At 40.0% G+C, this 21869-nt stretch overlaps 1 protein-coding gene across 1 annotated transcript in view; it reads right to left on the reverse strand.

Moving 5' to 3' along the window:
* Window positions 1–14405: 14405 nt before the first annotated feature.
* Window positions 14406–21869, reverse strand: part of LOC131242466 (uncharacterized) — a 46644-nt gene continuing 39180 nt past the window's right edge. Inside the window, exons 13-18 of the mRNA XM_058241113.1 lie at window positions 20863–20982; window positions 17618–17746; window positions 15451–15528; window positions 14998–15084; window positions 14718–14804; window positions 14406–14615 (exon numbers count right to left, since the gene is read on the reverse strand). Of these exons, the coding sequence (XP_058097096.1) occupies window positions 14565–14615; window positions 14718–14804; window positions 14998–15084; window positions 15451–15528; window positions 17618–17746; window positions 20863–20982 (552 nt within the window). The 3' untranslated portion in view covers window positions 14406–14564. The remainder of the gene's footprint in view (window positions 14616–14717; window positions 14805–14997; window positions 15085–15450; window positions 15529–17617; window positions 17747–20862; window positions 20983–21869) is intronic.

The following is a 21869-nucleotide window of genomic DNA, read 5'->3' on the forward strand; positions in this document are numbered from 1 at the left end:
CTCTCGAATTTACTCACAGTAAACAAGTATATATACTTGTTCATGGATTCATGCATACATGTGTATGAATGTATGCTTGCATACATGTATGTTGAAAGGGCTTTTGACATATAAACCCCTGACTTTTGGTCTACACCCAAATTCCCCCTCCCCTCCTTTTAAATATTCTTAAATAAACCCTTACTTTAAACTACGATGAAATACACCCCTTGGTAGTATTTCTGTCGAGGTAGCTTCATGGAAAAGGACTGAAACCGTTAGCAACAGTGGAAAGATCTGTATATTGTTTCCATCCTTATGGACAGATCAGATTGCATACACGTGTTTCGTATTTACACGTATGTCCACACGTGCATGTGTATGTTTGGATTTTCATGCGTGTGAACGGTGGGATAGGAATTAGGAAGCAGGTGTAAAGACGTGTAATGATGGTTTGTTACAATTGCGCTAAAAGGTACTAGTACCACATGAGTAAATGTAAGGGCAGTTTTGGAATATTTTTGAAAATAGGGTAACCGTACGTATGACTCGTGACAACATACTCATTGCTGCCCCTGGTTGTACCCAGTTCCGCACAAGGGACAACACGGCAGAATTTGATTGGATACATGCTGCTGTTAGAAATAGAGTATAAACCCCGACTCGTTTAGCTGGTGTCAAAGATACAATGATGCATGTGTTTTATCCATGTCCTTCTTTTTCCTAGCTCATTTTAAGGCATGAGCCAAAAAATAAGGTAGATATAAATCTTAGGTCAACCATGCTACAAGAAAACATCATTGGTTGAACATCCACCATTAAAACTTCTCAGGACTCACTATAATGTTTATTTTCCCTCTAACATGTTGATAAGGTCTATAACCCCCCAAAAAAATTTCAAATATAAATATGAACTTGATTCAAAACTTCCATAGCCCCCAAAATGATTTCAATAGTAAGAGCTCAATCTCTACTGGTTCCCATGAAATTGTCCACTGAAGATTTGGATCTGCCTTATTTATGGGCTCATTCCTTAAATAAGCTAGCAAAATAAAGGACAGCATGGATAAAACACATACATCATGGTAGGGTCCACAGAGCTTTGACACCAGCGAGATGGATGGTGTTCGGGTTGCTTACCAAACCTCATCCTCTAGCCTCCTATTCAATCCCATCCTAACACTCAGTGCCTGTGCCAAGCTTGGTACATAGGGAAGTACCCAATTCGAGCCCCATGCCGCAGAGATTTTTATGCCAATGTTTAAAGAGATAAAGGTAATTTAAAAATACTAAAAAGGTAGGAGTGTATTTGTGCGTGGATCAGAAGCAGGGGCTTAAACGTTAAAATCCCTGAAATCCAACACCACCACCTCTCACGTATGGTATCATTTGCGTGTGTAACTGAAGTGGACATCGTGTCAGTCGAGCACGCTTGCCTTCTTTCGTAGGCGTTACATGCTACTCGGCCATTTGCCAGCACATCATACTCGATACTCAGGCATTAAATATGTGCACGTGGCATACATGAACTCGAATTAAACCGGATGAATCGTGGGACCACCCTCTAAGTCAAATCTTCATAATTCGATTGTGTGAACCATCCTAGCCTCTGATCCGCGGACACTTGATAAGTCTGTCTACCCTTTCTATAATGATTCTATAATTTCATACTAAGTTTTTTGTAAACTTTAATTTGTTTGGAATAATATATATTTTATTGTGAGAGAGATGAAAACATTGTATTGTGAGCCACTTCTTTAGTTTTTACCTTTAAATATAATAAGCCTATAAAAATTTGTGAACATATCTAAAAAGGAGTTACGTAATGTTTTGTGCTATGGACTGTATCTTTTCTTCCCTTTCTTTTTATTTTAGTATTGTTGTGTAGGTGGTTGAAAAGAGATACTTCTCTCAAAAAAATAACTCACATATTATGTAAGTTAGCAAATCCATATGCATTAAGCTAACTTACATCATGATGTGTGATAAGCTTTATCAGGCATTGTATTGGTTTGCATTCGCATTGCTTATTTAGATTATCCATCACATACATGATCCATTATTCTTTGGTAACTGTGCAAAAATCACAACAATTTGGTGGTCAGCCATGACTGGACCTCTCATCTATGAATAATCTTATCCATTGTTCCAGACGCATGGATGCTTTGGATAATCAGATGTCTATGGTGAACAATCTTATCCATTGTTACATACTCATGGATGCTTTGGATAACTTTGGATAATTAGATGTCTATGATTGACTAGTAAGCTTATGAAGAGTGATCAACTGCACCTAATGGATGGTCCAGATGGGTGATATGAATGCTAAGAATTCCAATGTAACTATGTGGAAGAGAGGCTTTATAAGAAAGACCTGTTAAATACCCTCATTGATTTTTAATTAATTTCAAATATACACTTAATATTTTTTATAATTACCAAATAAGCCTTACCTTTTTCTTGTTAAAAACAGTCCCTTTTGGAACTGTTTAATAAGTGACAATTCTTGAGAATGGAATTCATAATCATTAATTTTCAAGGTATTATTAGGAATAGATTCTAAAGGAAATCATCACTTAATCTCACAAGAGTTACCTTAGATTTTGTGAATGAGGACCTTTAAGGCTTGTTTGATTTTTAAATTTCATATGAAATCTGTCATCATTATTATTTTTAGGTGTTTGTTTAAACATAAATAATAGTTTGTAAATCGAGAGTCGAATACAATTGTAAAGAAAAAAAGTAAATTATAAAACTATCATTTTAACATTGATTATAAATGAAACAAGCATTACAAAAATAAATAATCATGACCCATTTACAATGGTCGTAACTGGAAAATCAAACAAGTTAGAATGAAAAAATTAGTGTAACGATAACATTAAAATTTTATGATTTTCTTTGCAAATCAGACAAAAAAAAAAAAAAAGCATTAATGATTATAAATTTTCTTGCTTTTTTCATGAACATCCACTTGTCAAACCAACATTAAACTCTATAAGGACAAAATAAATTCAATCCAATAACTTGGAATGTTAAAATATGAAGAAGATATCCTGGCCCTCATACATCATAAACAAATATATAAAAAAAACAAAAGATGCTCATTAGGTGGGGACCATTGCGAACACCTTCGGGTAAAAAATTCAAAAATTTTCACCTATAATGTGCCACTATATATATGTTCTTAGTCATTCTCTCGTAGCATCGACTTTCATCATATGTGTGTTGAACTCTACCATTAAGAATTTTGTGTTCTTATTATCGGTCTTGGGCTTTGATAAAAGAAAATGATTGTACAAAATTAATTAGCTTGGATCAAACTACTGCCCTAACTTTTATCATGAATTAATTGTATAGCTGACCCAACTTAGATGATGGTGTGTGGGCTATTTGATCAGTGAGCAGGCCTGAATTTTGACCGATTGTCCATAGTGCTCCCATCTAATGAATGGGTCGGATCTTACACACGTGTGCTGATTTCTGATTTTTCGTGCATTGTATCCTAGGTATAACAAGATACTTCTATATCACCAGGGTAAAATGGTCATTTTAAAATATAACATCCGGCTGTAATAAATAAATAAATAAATAAATAAATAAATAAATAAAAACATGATGTTAGTCAACAAAGCCACATGCACTGCATGCATGCATTGAATTTACATATGCAACCATGCATAAATGAGAGAGAGAGAGAGACAGAGAGAGAGACAGAGAGCAGAAGAGAGGAGCGTAAGTCCAAGTAGGCCTGTCAATCAAAGCCATGGACGTGATTCTTGGGCATCTTTGCCCTTTCTTTATTGCTCGGCTGTTCTGTTTTTATTGTTTGATAACTGTGATACTCTCGCACAATTCATAGATGAAACGCAGGCACTTAGAAATTGCACACCTACCATACAATATAAGAAATCAAATTCAACCGTCCAAATTATAATACCCAGTGTAGATATACCACCAACCAGAAATTAATCTTATTCCATCATATGGATATCTGATTGGGACATTTATTGTACGGTTAAAACTGAAAAATATCTAACACAAATAAGTGCCATTGAATCAACGGTTAGGATTATTCAACCAATCTGATCTTTGGATCATGACTTGGCAACAGTGTCCTGCACAATCCAGTCAAGCTTTATTTGAGTTAATAGATGCCACGTGTACCATTTCGGAGTGAATGCGTATCAAGCGTCATACGTATTCTGAGTATCAATAACTCAACTCAGGCGATCTCTGCATGCTTTTATTATTGTTATTATTATTTATTTTTTTATTTAACAGTACCAACGCCACCTTAGGCGCTTAGCTTGGATTAGCATTTATTGTCAGAGGATCTTTTGTGTCCGTTGCACATACACATGTGCGGCCCAGGTGGCTTCATGGTCGGGTAATCCAGAGCGTACATCTGATGTCCCCTACCATGGATGAGGGACGGTCCAAAATCCCTTCTCAACTTTACATTTTGCATGGTTGTATGGCAATTCAGATCGTCCAAATGTCTGATCCAATCGTTGATGGTTCATGACCCAAAAACGACATTGAGAATGTGAAAGTAACCATCTGATCTGGGCCTTAGAATCTGGACCACTCTTTACTTTACTTCTAAGCATCGATTTGATGGTTTGGATTGCTTGATCAGTGTGATTTTAGAGAGATGTTCGATCCAGGTGTGTCCCACTGATTGGATGGTCTGGATAGCGGTACATTTTCGTGCCCCATGAGGACGATGCGTTACCACCATTTTCAAAATGGTGGTGACGTATCAGAGGATCGCAAGACCATTGATGGACACGGTTTGGCTGGTGACCCAACATCAGCTAGCTACCTGCTGTCAAAGCTCTGTGGGCCCCACCATGATGTATTTGTTTTATCCACGCCGTCCATCCATTTTCCAGCTCATTTTAGGGGAGGCAGATCCAAAGATAAAGCAGACAACACTACAGGAAACAGTAAACGAGTGGGCCATACCATAAACATATCCTGGCCATTCATTGATTGGGTCACACTTGCAAGAGAAATCTCTATTGTTATATTCAACGTACCTTGTGTGGCCCACCTAGTCAGTGGACTGGCTTGATTTAGTCAAGCATGGTTATACTGGGACCCACCTGATGATGGCCCAGATCTCACACGTGCCATATTGGCAAGTGTGCCTAGGAATCGCCTCAGCATTTCCCCCTAAATATTACAGTATTATGCGGTTCCTTAACTATTAGTCTGTGACCGTCCTACCATACGGTATTTTTGGCAGATGAGAAGTGGACAAGATCCAGACCGTTCATTTAACGAATCAATACGTGAATGGACCACTAGGCCAAAATTACACTGATCGGATAGTCTTCACTCCTTACCATCCAATCAGGGTCATACAGCTGGACAGTTAAAGTCTTTTGCACTTGATGGGTAGGATCATCTGATCATATCAAATTCTAGTTAGCAGACAATCCGTAGTGGATCTCACTTGATGGATGGTCAGAAGTTGTATACACGTGCAAGTGAAGCGTACAAAGTGGAGGAAGGCGAGAAATTCCTATGCTCCGGAGGGGCACAGTAATATTGACATGTGCTTTCGGCTGGACGCGGATCAGGTGGTGTGGGTGTTGCCCACCCCACTGCTAGATATGTTGGGTGCCATGGGGTCCACTTTGATGTATTTTGTTTATATCCACACCGTCCATACGTTTTCCCATTTCATTTTAGGCATAAAACCAAAATTGAGATAAATCTCTATCTCAAGTGGACCACAACACATGAAACAGTGGTGATTGAACGCTCACAATTAAAAACTTCTCGGGGGACAGAAAAGACTCCTATCAAGCTGATATTTGTGTTTCCCCTTCATCCAGGTCTGTGTGACCTTATCAACAGGTTAGATGGTAAATAAAAATTACGGTGGGCCCTAGGAAGGTTTCAAAGGTGGTAGTTATTATCCCCACTGTTTCTTGTAATGTGGTCCACTTGAGATTCAGATATGGTTTATTTTTGGGTTTATACTCTAAAACGATCTGAAAAAACGGATTAACGGCGTGGATTTAAAAAAATGCTTGAAGTTGGGCCCCAAGTCGTCCAACACATCACCACACGGCAACACCACCTAATCCGCGTACCCTTGGACCGGAGTACTTGATTTATGGAAATCTGTGGAGTTAAAAGGGGCGAAGACATCGCTGTTCAAGGTAGAAAACGAGGAGCTTTGATTAAGATGGTCATGTGACCTCGTAACCCTTGGATCATGGGTCCCAATTTTCATGCACGCCGTTTACCACAAACTCAGAAATTTGTTGAAACTCAATCCCTATACATGAGGAACACGTGCACGCTAATCCAAGACATCCAAACCGTCGGCCTAATTTATGGACAGTGAAAAGAAAATTATTAACTGTTCAAATGTAAATGGGAGAAAAAAAACATGGTCTTGAATGTCCGATCAGTTTGATTTTCAAATCATGCTACATCCACAATGACATTAATGATTTGGACGGTCTGGATTGGTAGCCATGCATGTCATGGTTGCTTAGGATGAGAAGACATAGTTTAGGTAGTTGTGGCAAACGCAGATTCTACCGTCGCGCCGGTGAAAATCATCTCCAGAATTACCGCACTGATTAAAGGATTTATAGTTGGCACTTGAGAAGCATGTGATTCGGAGGTTTATAATGTAATTTTGGTATATGGTACGGCTACTTTTGGAAGTAACGGGATAAACAGAGGTTGAAAATATGTGAAACGGGTTGTGTGAAAACTATGTGGGGCCTACTGCCATGTCCGTTTGACATCCACTCCGTCCATCAGCTTCTTTAGATCATATTAATGCATGATCCAAAAACTGAAGAATATCCAAAACTTATGTGGGCCACACCAAAGAAATAGTAAGGATTTAACGTTTTGGGATCCAGAGAAGTTTTGGATCAGGCTGATATTTGTAATTTTCCTATCATCCTAGTGATATTCACCTTATGAACAGTCAGATGTAATATAAACATCACGGTGGGACCCATTAAAGTTTTAATGGTGGGCGTCTAATCCGCACCGTTTCTTGCGGTATGGTCCACCTGAGTTTTATCTCCTTCATTTTTTGGATCTCATCCTATCACCAGATACAGAAACTGATGGACGGAATGGATGTCACACGGACATCTCGGTAGGTCCCACACATGGGCTCCATTAGGTGCACAGAGTCTGAAAATATGGAATCCAACCAAGAGAATTCATATGATCCTTGACCCGAGGATATATGCAGTTCCATCCTCGGTCCCTAAACCCGTCCACGTGGGGTCCATGGTTCAGTTATCCAGACGGTTAATCTGGTGGGCCACATCATGGATGATCATGATCCCAATATCTCCCTGATTAGACGATCCTAATTTTTTAATCCGTTGTTGCGAAATAAACCTTTGAGAAATTAATACAACAACGGTCCACCCTCACCGGTGAAGAGGCCAGAGATTGGATGGCTAGGATCTTATTTACAATTCTGAGGCAGAGAGTGTGGGGCCCATCAGATTAAAGCTTTGTGATCACTTACTGATGGGCTGGCTTGTACGGACTAAAGGCTCGGGCAGAATCAACCGTCCACTTTGTGGACCCTACCATAGATAGTGCGGTGACGGCATCGCATGGAGGGACGATATTAACCGTTGGATTCGTAGCGTCGCAAAATAGACGGTCCGCTACAGTATGGATAACTTTCTAAGTCGTACCTGATCAGTGCCGCATTTCCGTGTCCCAGACATGGTGACCGGATGGATGGACGGCTAGGAACAATCTTTGTTGCCACGTAAGCTTTTTTCCCAAGAGAAATGATCTTGCGTGATCAGTGAATAGAAGCTTTCACATACATCTAGTTGCAGTTGGACTTGTTGGCATCCACATCCACCTATCCGGACCGACCATTAAGTCCAATCCAATCCTCTTCAGCTAATTTTAAAAAATCACAGAAAATCTACGGCCCTAAGCATCGTGACTGGACATGTCTTCTTGGAAAGATCTTGTCCGTTAATTTCTGAAGACCACCTAACAGATGGTACCGATCGTCCAATCGATATGATCTTTTCTAGAAAGCCTACGAAGATTGGAATAGACCTAATGAACGGTCCAAATAAGTTATCTGGATGCCAACGACCCTAGATGAAATCATGAAAGTGGGTGCAGAGGAAGTTTTCCGTACAGATCTGGGCAGTTCACGCAGCATTCGGGCATTGCACGAGCCTTCTCCTCACGTGAACAGCACGTGCAGCAGCTAGTTTAGGTACAGATGCATATGGTATTATAGAATCCTTAAAACTGTTGGATGATGCACAAGATTCAGAATATTTGGGGCCAATTTTTCGGTGATCTGAAATGTTGATCTGATGGGCCCCACGTGGATGGATATGACACTAAAATTTCTAATATCGGACTGTTTTCTAGTGATTGTGGAAGGTCACTGTCTTTTATCATTCACCGTCTATTTCTAGGATAACGATTAAAGGGTTAGGATCTTCCAATCTGTAAGATTTTTCTACCCATCTGTGGAAGACGGGTCCCATCAGATAAATGGTTTGGATCACCACCACATAGGCCTAAAACCGGAAGTTGATTGGCTGGTGTACCACACACCACCAATATGGCTGTTGTGGGTACGTGTCGTGCGAAGACGAGCGCTGACTCTCCTCGATCTCCGAGTTGTACGAACGGTTGAAAGGAGATCAAAGTTATATATACATAAAATGATTCATTTATTATATCCAACCCGTTCATCAATATTGAGAGATCATTTTATATCATAATGTCAAAAATAAGTCATATCCAAAGCTCAAGTGGACCACACCACAAATATCAGTGGGGACAATGAGCCCACCATATCGTTTGTTTTCCATCCAAAACTTCTGTGACCCAAAAAATGATTTCAATGGTAGACGTTAAATCACTCACTACGTTTTGCAGTGTGGTCCACATGATACTTGGATCTGTCTAATTTTTCGGATCAGGAATTAAGACGAAGTATCCAAACGGACGGACGGTTTGGATATAACACATACCTCATGATGGAATCTACTTAACTTGGTGAAGTCAACACCCCAGCGAATCCGCTTCCCGTAAAACCAGATTCCACCCTCCCCCTATAAGGTCTACTTCCAGCCTCTTCCTTGTCCATGTGATGTGCATGGTTTGGAATGGTTTACAACGGCAGATTACGATTTACGATCATACACATGTATGCTTTCATTTTACACGTGACAAACATATTAATCAATCCAAACCGTTCAAGTCATTCAAACCCTACATATAAAACACATAGTTAAGCTGATATTGATCATATTTTCCTAACCTCTTGGCAGCATATCTTTGTTTGATTTGGACCGTTGAAAATGTTTTAAATCTTTAACCATCGATGTTATACCGACAGTAGAATGGGACCCACTATATGGACGGTTCAGAACTTTCTATATTAGGGCCCACAACATAGACGGTTCAAATTGAGATACATTGGACTCTACATACACACAGTCCATGTGCATGGGTACGGTGGTCCAGTTTCTGCAAGCATTCCTCAAATCACTACTCTGACTACTCTTTTGCATGGAAGTACAGATATGCCTGTATGGTTGGAAAATGGAAAAAAAAAAAAAACATGTACGGTTCAAAAATAAGTTAGGGATACCTAACATGTAGTGATGGACCACAAAAGCCTACTCAACGCTCAGCTAGCCATGTGCTATTCACCACGACCGTATATCATATAGCTGAAGAAAACATAATCCAAAATGGGGATCGTCTTCGGTGGATTCCTGAGTGTTGGGCCCACCTTGATGTATATGCCTTGCATCCACACTGTCCATCCGTTTTGAAAACTCGTTTTAAGTCATTATCCAAAAAATGAAGTAGATTCAAATCTCAGGTGGACTATTGTACAGGAAACAGTGGTAATTGACTATTAAAAAGTTCTTTTGGGCCAAAAACGTTTTTGGATCGAACTGATATTTGTGTGGTCTCTTCATCCACGTCTCCGTGACCTTATCAACAGGTTGGATGGCAAATAAACATTCTGATGGCCCCCATGAAAATTTTAATGATGGGGATTCAATAAAGATTGTTTCCTATGGTCTACCTAAGATTTGGATCTTCTTCACTTTTTGGATCATGCCCTAAAATGAGTTTTCAAAATGTATGGATGGTGTGGATGTAAGGCACATACATCATGGTGAGGCCCACAGTCAGTGATCTACAAAAGCAGCCGCGCTCTCCAAAATGCATGCAATGCAATTTCTCATTTATCATCAGTTAATAAATTAATATGTCATAAGCAATGTTTTAAAATCTGGACCAGAGATTAACCCCTTTTTAGGGCAGTTAAATGAAACCACAATGTAATAAGTCCGTATATGCAATTTCTAAGTGCCTGCGTATCATCCCTCGCACTCTGCCAGAGTATCAAAGTTTTTATCTTTGGCCCATTTGGGCCCATTGAACATGCCTCCCCTCATTTGTATTAAAAAAAGAAAGAAGAAAGAGAGAGAAAAGCTTTCGTCTTTTTCTACGTTGCCAGAGCTATAAAGAAAAGACAGCCCTTCTTCTCTTCAAGCCAACCCTGTCTCATGTCCTGTCTGAACACTGAATATAGAACGGAAGAGAAGAGAGAAGATAGGAAGGTAGGAGGGGTGGAGGAGCAGATTAGGTGCGTCCTAGCCCTCACCCAACATGGTGCTTCCCTGACTGTGGGGCCCACCTTGATGTATGTTTAGTATATCCATGCCGTCCATCCGTTTTTCCAGATCATATTAGGGCATGAGACCAAAAATCAAGCAAATCCAAATCTCAGGTGGACCATTCTACAGGAAACAGTGGTAATTGACTGTTAAAAAAATTTCTTGAGGGCCACAAAAGTTTTGGATCAAGCTGGTATTTCCCCCCTTCGTCCAGGTCTGTGTGACCTTATTAAAAGGTTGAATGGCAAATAAACATTACGGTGGGCCCCAGGAAGTTTTTAATGGTGGGCTTTCAATCACCATTTTAGAGGTCCATCTGTGATTTGTATCTGGTTCATTTCAGGGCTCATGCTGGGTTTTGGATCTGGAAAAATGGAAGGACAGCGTAATACACATACATCAAGACCATGCTGGGTTTGGCCGGGGCTGCACCTAATCCGCTAACGGACAGGTGGGCCTATTCATAGGAGTGGACTCACCTGACCTAGCACTTTGAAGGCGTGTCATGTCTACTACCGTCTAATCACGTGACCCTAGAGGCCCTATTGGTCATGGTTTATGACGTAGAGAAAAAACTTTGATACTCTGGCGGAGTGTGATGTATCATGCACTTGCACTTAAAAGTTGCATGTGGCATACAAGAAAGTTAAATTAAACCGTCCAACTACGATTCAATAGGCTTACGTATTTATCCATCTTTTTGATTGGAGGACATTTATTGGACAGTTAAAAATGAAAAATAAAAAATAAAATAAAATCCTGTGGTCCTGTTTTGAACAAGTTTCTGATAATCAAAGGTTAAGATTGTTCAAACAATGTGGATGTGGTAAAGTGAATGTGAGTTACGACAGTAGATTACATAGTGGTAGACTTACAAGAGTTTCAACACAAGGTCTGTAAAATCCCACTTATCCAAAACTTCCATGGATTTGTGGGGACCATGGATTGGTGATCTATACCGTTGATCTGATGGGTCACGCTGTGGATTAGGGACAACCTAAGATCCACTTGATTGAACTGCCCTAACCCTTTTAAACGCAGGCCCAGAGAAGATAGCAATGAGCCACATTCATTGCTACACGAGTTCCTTCTAGGTAGATTTTTGAGAATGGCCTTTCCAAGTGGACACCCATTTCCTACACTGGTTGCAGGGAACCTGTGTAACAAAAAGCTGTGGGGCCCATCGTTATGTCTGTGTGACATCCACTCGGTCCATCAGTTGCGCGAGATCCACTCGGTCCATCAGTTGCGCGAGCTGATGTTAGGATGTGAGACCAAGAATCAAACAGATCCACGGCTCTGAGTGGCCCACACTACAGGAAACAGTGGGGACGGAGATGCCCACCATTGAAACCTACCTAGGACCCAAATTGATGTTTATGTGCCATCCAAACCGCTAAAAAGGTGAGTTCCACCTGGATGAAGAGAAAACACAAAAATATCGGCCTGGTGACAAAAAGGTTTCTGTTGATGGCACTCTCATCTCCACTGTTTCATGTGGTGTGGCCCACTTAAGTTTTGGATCTGTCCGATGTTTGGGCTTACATCCTAACATCAGCTGGTGCAACTGATAGATGGATCGGATTTCACACGGATATCAGTGGTTCCCACAGTTTTTTGTTGCACGGGCAGGAGATTAACATCCTTTCCAAGTCTTCATATCAATTAGGATCAAGGAGCTGTGGGTCCCACCTACTTGAGGCTGGAGGATATGGAGCATACGCTCTTTGTTAGAAAGAGAGCGGATTAGGACCCCGGCCTCACCCAATATGGTGCGGCCCTTAGCGTGGGGCCCACCTTGATGTATGTATTATATATCCACGCAGTCCATCCGTTTTTCCAGATCATTTCAGGGCATTATCCCAAAAATGAAGCAGATCCAATTATCAGGTGGACCATACCATCAGAAACAATGGTGATCGACTGTCCTACCATTAAAAACTTCTTAAGGCACACCTTAATGTTTCCGTAGTGTTTATTTACCATCCAATCCGTTGATAAGGTCACATAAGCCTGGATGAAGGAAAAAAATATATTTATATCAGCTTGATCCAAAACTTGTGACCCATCAATGGTCAATCGCTACTGTTTCTTATGGCATGGTCCACCTGATAATTGGATCTGCTTCATTTTTGGGATTATAACCTAAATTGATCAGGAAAAACAGATGGACAGTGTGGATACATACTAGATATATCAAGGTGGGCCCCATGGTAACCCCACGGTAAGGACCGCACGTCATGGGTGAGGCCAGGGTCTCATCTAATCCACTCTCTGCTAGAAACTAGCGTCCTGATGGATCAGGGCGTATAGCATCCTGATGCTCCCAGTATGTAAAATGTAGTCCCCTGGTTTACTCATCCACACCTCTCATCTGATTGGCTGCACTATATAAGTGTGACCCAATTTCTTCCCCATTGAAGATCTCAACCTTTCAATCAACGGTCAACAAACAGATGATTCATTATCATCATCTAAGCCTCATTCCAATTAATTGGGATCTGCCTCAAATAAGAATAGACTGTTGGAAAAAAAAAAAAAAAAAAAAACAAGAAGTCAGGCGCCAATTTGGTATTGGTTAGCTAGGATTTTCCAATCTAGATTATTTCCGGCGCTAGGGCCAAGCTGAGGTTGGCCATGGCTAGATCCCAGAGCCCTAAGCTCTAGCCCTGGCCCAGCCCCAGAGCCCTAATGGGCTAAAGAGGCCCCGGCCTAGAGCTGGGTCAAGGCCAAGAGAGGTCAAAGAAGGCCCCGTTAAAGATAAGTTACATGTACAATTGGTGAGTGCGTGCTTATGAACCATCATGCTCTTCTACTGAATCTAAGTTTTTTCTGTAGCAAATCTGTCAAAATAAGATCATTCATCAACCAAGTGTATATACCCCACCCAACTATCCATTATGTGCATAAACTTAAAATAAGTACATGAATATATTGTTCACCATTTTGGATCCTTACTCTTGCTCGGGTGGTAGACTCTCAGGAGTTTCAACACCCGGTCAAGGGTTCGAGTATCCATAGGTGGTGAAATTCCACTAGTGTGAGTGTGTGGGGTGTGTGTGCATGTAAAAAAAAAAAAAGTAGTAACATTTAAAAATATATATATATATATATATATATATATATATATATATATATATATATATATATATATATATATATATTGTTCACCATTTTAAAAAATGAGGCCCACAAGTTGAACAGTTTATAAGTGCCTGGATATCATCCATCACACTCTACCCTACTTATGTGTTATATAGTACATAGGTACAAAAAAGTATAACTATGCACTATACTAGTAAACAAACTCCATAGTCTATACCTGTCCTATACTAGTATATGAACTCCATTGTCTATGTCAGTAATACCTATGTACTATGTATACACGAAACAGGCAGGCTGGGTGGGGCAGGCTAGGCTATTTATTATTAGCCTTAGCCCAGCCTGGCCTGAACACGAGGCCTAAATTTCAACCCTTGGCCCTTCAGGGCTGAGTCACCCAGGCTGGGTCGGGCAGCCTGGCCTATCGCCGCCTCAAATCCCAATGGATCAACATCCTGGACCATTGATGCTCATCAGGACTGTATAAGGCATCGTGTATTGTACTCTGGAATACAGGTGCTTGTCTTTTATTTCCAGACAAGACTAACCATAATGTGGTTGTGCTTCCCAACAGCCCGGGCCTCTACTACATCAAAACGGTTGCTGCTGTCTAATTGGGTTAAGGGTGGGTCATTAGCACAAGAGATTCACATTGGGCATTGATTAGTATCATATTCCAAACACCATTAGAACACAAATTTTCTCTTTTGACTTTTTTTTATTTTTTTCAACCAAGTGGGTCTAGCAAATGTCAATAGTCATTGAGACAAAGCACATGATTGCATCACCTAGTTATAATTTTGATGGTTGTTGATCAAAGGTTGGATCAATGCACACGACAACCTGCATGTTTATACATTGACAGAAGGAAAAGTTCAGAGGAAGCAATTTCTAAAACATAAGAGATCAATAAGAAGATTGTTCTTTCAAAATCATCAGCATTACCTTGCCTTGGCTTCTACCAGAATGGAGATATTCGACTGCATCTGCAACAGAACTGATGCCCGAGAATTTCCGGGGATCTAAGGACACCTGTTTCGAGAAAGATAATGTTTAATTAAGAATTTCAATAAGCAATATGTTCTACCGTTGACATCTATATGAATTTTATAAAAAAATTTAAGAACTCCAGACGAGCTTTTAGAAGAACGGAAGGACAGATCGCACGACTATTTTATAGATGATAGGACATCTCTTTTGTTATATTAATGGCAAGCCTTTTTACCTTGAGTTTTCCTGAAGAGTACAGATCGAAAAGCCTATCCAGATGCTCTTTCCAAAGGTGACTATATTGGACCAGGAAAAATCCCGCCTGAAAATAATGACTTGTAAAACAACAATAACATATCGAAATCCTTCAATAAATTGAACGGATGAGTATAGCCATATCAGGATTGGGTTCTGCAATTTGGGCAGAAACCATCTGGTTGGGGTTTGGAGCTGGGGTGGCAAGGAAAATGGAAACCACAATAAGCGGGATTCTGTCTTCCCACTCACTCCCCCAAATCTCAGGTAGGATAAGAATGGGTGTGGAGAGAGTCCCAACCGATGCTAAAGGTGGGAGCTACCAAAAGCACCGTAAATGAAAGAAATTCATAAAATCTAATGATATGTTTTACATGATAAGTAATGACATTAGGTTTCTCTATATCAGTCGATTCATATAAAGACTACATACCACAGTTTGGCTTTTTGCCAGAATCTTTTCACACAGTCCAGTATAGTTCGAAGGCTGCCACCCATGCTCTCCTTGATACTGAAACCAAAACATATTAGTTGTTGGAACTAATAATGATATTCCGAAATAATAATAATCTTGAATCATCTGATCATTTCCATGATGGAAGGGAGAAACATCCTTGAGGCTTCAAGATTTGAACGCCTACATCAACCTAATCCAGCTCAGGCCACATCAGGCAGTCAAGTATTTAAAAGCAACAGACATTTCTTATAAGAAGTCCATCACTCAAACAAGCATTCCCATTCAACCATCTGAGAATTGCCAAGGCCAGCTTTCGTTGTTCAGGTGCAACAGCACATTCTATCTGACCGCGCAAACATGCCTCAGAATAAGCATTTCAGACTGACAGCATGTTTTCACCGAATCTCTGCAGATGTTCTTTCCGACAAAACAAATGGCACAGACTAGTTTCACTGTTCCCTTGCATGACTGTTCCGCAATATTATCATGCAAAGCAAGAGCACATAAAATTAGAAACACACACATCTTAAGCTGCATCAGCTAAGACTATAAAAGTATCATATGTGGATTTTATATTCCAGAAATTATCCTACTCTACATGGAATCCAAGGCAAAAGAAAAGGGGAAAAAACAATAATTAATGATGATTTCCCTGAGAACTATTGAAACATGGATTCCAATTTTGAGTTATTGTTTGGATAGCAAGTGGAAGTCTAAATTCCCCTCACAATACTCACTTAACTTCTTGTGCCATGAATCCAAATTATGGGAAAATTATAACAATTGCTTGGTGGAATCCACCCCTTCTCTGGGCTCCGCCATGCAGGAGGAATTTAGCAGATGAAGAGGTTGGGGAATTTGTTAAATTGTTGTCCCTTCTTGCTCTCGTGAGGTCGGTGGTTTCAGAATCGGACTCGATGGTGTGGATGAAAGAGAGATTCAGAAAATTTTCTGTTAGATCCTTTCGTAAGTTTTTGGAGGGAGGTGATACGAGTGATGGGATAAGTCCGACGGCGTTTGTATGGCATTATGGAGCGCCTTCAAAGGTGGCGGCCTTTGCATGGCTAGTAAGATGTAGCAAGGTCTTTATACTTGATAATCTCAGGAAAAGGAAGATGATTCTCCCGAATGTCTGTGTGATGTGCTTCCAAGATGAGGAGTCGGTGGATCACCTTTTCATTCATTGTGCTTTTGCGAGGCAGTTGTGGCAAAAAAATTTCAACCTTTTCGGTGTTCTGTGGGTCTCGCCAAAATCCATTGGACAGTTCTTCCTCTTGTGGCATGATGGTATGCATATGAAGGCCTGTCGAAAAGTGTGGTGACTGGTAATGCTGGCCTGTCTATGGTTTCTATGGAGGGAAAGGAATCATAGATGCTTCAGGAATTGTACGGGGCGAGTAGAGGAGGTCTTGCAGACAGTGAAATGGCATGTAATAGAATGGGCAGTGGCCTCGAAGGCTGTAGTTTGGTTCCTGGCAAGCTGGGTTGAGTTGTAAAGGCTTTTAGGTTTTGTATAGTTTTCCTGCTGCTGTATATTCTGGCTTTGGCCTTTTCTTAATAAAATTTTCTCATCGTTAAAAAAGAAAAGAAAAAGAATCCATCATTTCTTTGCAATCCAAACAACACAAATCATCATATCAAAGGAATCCTTCTCCTTTTTGGTGTTTGGCAAGGAATCCATGGTTTCCAAACATGGGCGTAGTGTTTCGGTACTTGACTAACTATAGTTAAATTGGACCGCAAGCCATGAAAATGATGCGTTATCAACTAAATCATATGAATATAAAAATATTTTCAATTTTTGGATTCTCTTTCTCAGAATTTGATTTGATGGCTCTTTTCAAAGAATCTAACATACCAGGCATGAAGTAGCAGTTTCAAAGTGCTACTCACATAGGGACAAACAGGTATGCCTCACCTGGACACAGCCCACCACGGTTCACTGATATGACTTGGACCATACTGAGTCATATCAGAGGATTTTTTGAACCACGATAACAGGACAACATTTGTGCAATTCTCTGACACTAGATTAGATATATTTGAGGATGCAGGGAAAACCATAACAAGCATGGCTGTAACACGAAATGAAATACTTGGTTTGGGTACAAGAAATGAATGCATCTGAAATCCATAAAATAACCTGAGAAATCATCCCAATGACAATGAGGCGTCCATAGACAGCCAATGCATTTAAGCATAGGTCAAACATTTCTCCACCAACAGATTCGTAGATGATATCCACACCTTTTGGAAATTCCTTCTTCAAAACCTGGAGTGATCAAAATTTACAACCATAAATCTCATATCTTGGAAAAGGGAAACACATCTAGTCAGTAGATACATTTTACTGGCTTCTGCCAAAAGATCCAAACTAGCAGCAATTCATGTAGATCCATATTTTTGAGTAGTGCCCATAGCTTAATTCACAGATATGGGTCAATACCACACTAAGCTATGGCAGTGCTAGGAAGATGTGGGGCCCATATGAGTCAGAGTATGTTACCCCCAGGGCCCTAAAATCAGGCTAATCAGGCTAATCCGTGCGTTAGCTGGGGCACACCTAGAGGTGGGCATTTTTTAACCGATCCGGTGAATCCGACTCGATCAGACCCGATCAGACCCGTTCCGAACAGAACCGACGGCCTGGATCGGGTAGGATCGGGTAAGATCATTTAGATCCGACTAGTTTTCGGATCGAGATCGGATAGTGGTTAATCCGGACCGTTCCGATCCGAAAACCCGATCCGAATAGATCCGGACTGTTCCGATCCGGCCAGATCCGGAGTAAAAAATAATATTTTTACTTTTTCTTATGGTGTGGTCCACTTGAGCTTTGAATATTCATCAATTTTGGGTTCAACAGCTAAAATAATCTGAAAAAACAAATGGACAGCATGGATACACCACATGCATTCATGGTGGGCCCCAACAGAGTTCACTGAGATATGAAAATGGGTTACTTGCACGGCACGTCAACAGGCGGGAGTAAGCCAGTCCGTTTCTGTGCAAGGACGAGACCGGCGCTCCTCGTGCTCCGAGTTGTACAAACGGTTCAAAGGAGATTAAAGGTATATGGGCCTCACAGTGATGTATTTATTATATCTACACCGTTCATATGTTTTTAGAGATCATCTTAGTATATTATTTAAAAAATTATTAATATCCAAAGATCATGTGGACCACACCACAAGTAGCAGCCTCAAATGATTTTCACCATTAAATATTTCGTGTGGTCCACTTGATAGTTATATCTGTGTTATTTTTCATTGTAAGCCTTATAACGAGCTTACCAAATAGATGAACGGTTTAGATATAACACATACCCCATGATAAGACCCACATAACTTGCTAAGTTCATTACAGCAAGTCCCACTCACTGTACATATATAAAAAAGAAGCTGGGTGCTTTCGTGCAGTGCACGTTATTTTATACGTTCGGTAAAAACATAAACACAAAAACGGATAGTTTTTGTATAGCTATGTGGGGCCCACCTTGATGTATATGTTTTATCTAAACCGTTTATCCATTTTGACATATCAATTAAGGTATTGAGAAAAAAAATAACATATATTAAAGGTTGAAGTGGGCCACATTATATGAAAAATTAAATTAAATTCATACGAATCCGAATCGTACCCAACTCGATCAGACTCGGTTTCTCTGACCGAGTTGGACTCTGTTCGGGTCAGACGAATTATGTATCGGATCTGTTCGGGTCAAGTGACCCGGATTTGATTCCGGATCTGATCGAGTCCGGGTCCATCCATGGCCATTTCGGATCTGATCGGGTTGAACCCAATCCGCTCCGATCAGGACCGATGCCCACCTCTAGGCACACCACAGGGAACAAGATGGAAGAGAAACTTCCCCCCTTGATCTTCATGGAGGACCCACCAAGTTGTGTGTATAAAATCCAGGCCATTTAGGCACCTTCATCTGGTCTGGATGAAGGGTGAAAATCAGGCTGTTTTACTTGTGTAAATCAAGGGTTGCCACACCATCTCACACTGTTCCCTGTTTTGTGGCTCACTTAGGCACACCATCTCACACTGTTCCCTGTTTTGTGGCTCACTTGAGTGTTGGATCAGGATGATTTTCGGCACCTGAAGGTAATATGAGGTGAGGCATCTGATGGATGGGTTGATGGCCTCCATTCATCACATGGGGCCCACATCTTCTTGGTATCATGATAATCTTACGGTGGTAGGTACCAGTAGCACTCAAGCACACACCTTGAATGAAATAATATAATCATGTCTCATGGCGTCCTAGAAGGAGACATCCAATGTGATCATAGTAAGTTCATAACCTCAACATGAAAATTTTGCTCATTGATAATGGAAATATGAAATATGCAAAAGCTTGTGATTTCAACATGAAAACTTTGCTCATTGATAATGGAAATATGAAATATGCAAAAGCTTGTGACTTCAACATGAAAATTTTGCTCATTGATAATGGAAATATTAAATATTCAAAAGCTCGTGACTTCAACAAGAAAATTTCTTATATTTAAAAAGGAAAAAGTTCTTGATACATTTGGTCTATTACTTGGAAAATAAGGAAATGGCATGAACATTAGACCTAATGTGCAAAATACACATACATCAGCGTTGATAAACAGAGTGTAGATAGGATCTCAACAAAGATGAGTGTTGAGCAAGAACTTTCATATTCGCTATGTATTTCAGCATTAGGACATGGTAACCAAGGTGTTCCAAAACGGTAATGGTGGCCGTAACGGCCACCACCGTTACCATTATGATACAGGCCGTTACGGCCCTTTTTTTTTGCTTTTTGAAAAAACTGTTATAGGACCGTTACGGCCTTTTTTTCTGTAACGGCCGTTTTGACCCCGTAACGTGTAACGGTTATGACCATTACCGTTACAGCCGGTACATAACCAGTTTTGAATACCTTGATAGTAACATCAGAATGGATGCATACCAATGCAGCATACGCACTCCAATTTCATTGGGATCATCTCTTTATGATGTAAATTCAGGCTAGTGGACCATGTATTATTCTTTTAATATCTGAAGAAATTTCATTAATGGATTGCTCACTAATGTTACATTTCTTGATAATATTTCTTTGTTGATATTTTTTTTTTAATTAGAAATGAGACGCATAGCAAGATACAACTCACAAGAGGAAGCAATTAAGCAATAACAAGAAAAACCACGTCCAATCCCTAATAATCATCGTTTCCAAAACCCAAGAGTTCCTTCAAAGACACATCTGAAAACTAATAACACAACTCACTCTATTAATCACCAGGATGACCATTTTGTAATAATAAATTCATCATAGTAAACAGGGGAACAGGAAACTTAAATGGGAAAATATCATGAAAAAGCACTGGGTGAATGGTAGGGCCATACAGATTTGACATCTTCCTTCCTATAATCTATGACACGATCGACTCCCAATGCCTTCAAAAGTGCAGCCTTTTGTTCACCTCCACAAGTGGCAACCACCTTATTTCCTGCTAATTTTGCAAGCTGCGTTCACGATATCTCAGTATTAGAAACTCTCATACAAAACATTAATGGAATAAAGGATTGGTTATGATTAACACTAGCAGTGGCATTCATTCATGACAGTTATCAAAAGGTTTAAAAAATTGAAATACAATAAAATTGTCAATATGATAAATAGGTTACATATCAAATGTATAAAACTGTAAAAAATACAAAAGCATTAAACTAGGAAAAGATACAACAACTTTGACTGTTTAGAATCTCCGATCCGCAAAAGAAGTTCGCAGCACCAACAACACTAGTCTCTATCCACGGCCATATCAAATGATGCAATATCAGACAATGAAATCATTTTTAAAAAGGTGGATATCTCAATACATCTTCCAGTGGATAAAATGATAACCTTTTCACCTTACTCAACAACAACAGTCTTTGTCCGCTACTAGGAAATAGATAATTCTGGGAGAAGTAAAATATAAGATGAAAGAACTTGCAAAGTACAATCATCATAATCATCATCATAACCTTGTCCCAACTATATTTCGGGTCGGCTTAAAAAATAATGTTCCACAACAATTTGAAACAGGAAATCTTGATTGCTTGGCAAAAGTTCAATGACTGGCTGCCTACCAGCCACCTGACATCTATCTTCAAAATACTTGTGAATTTGTCATTCTTGACTAGCCCCTCCAACTAAATATGACTTAAGGTGTTTTGGACCTTCAAAAGATAATCAAAATATTTCAGAAAGATGAGCAAAAATGTGATTAACCATGATTCAAATCCGTTAATGGTCTTTGCATGAGGAAGATGGTCATTAAAGACAGTGAAGAGAATTTGTTGACAAAAGGCCCAGGATGTTAGTGATCAAGAAAAAACCAGAGATTCCTCTACTTCCTCTCCTCCTT

The sequence above is a fragment of the Magnolia sinica genome, chromosome 4 (genome assembly GCF_029962835.1).
Source record: "Magnolia sinica isolate HGM2019 chromosome 4, MsV1, whole genome shotgun sequence".
Lineage (NCBI taxonomy): Eukaryota > Viridiplantae > Streptophyta > Magnoliopsida > Magnoliales > Magnoliaceae > Magnolia > Magnolia sinica.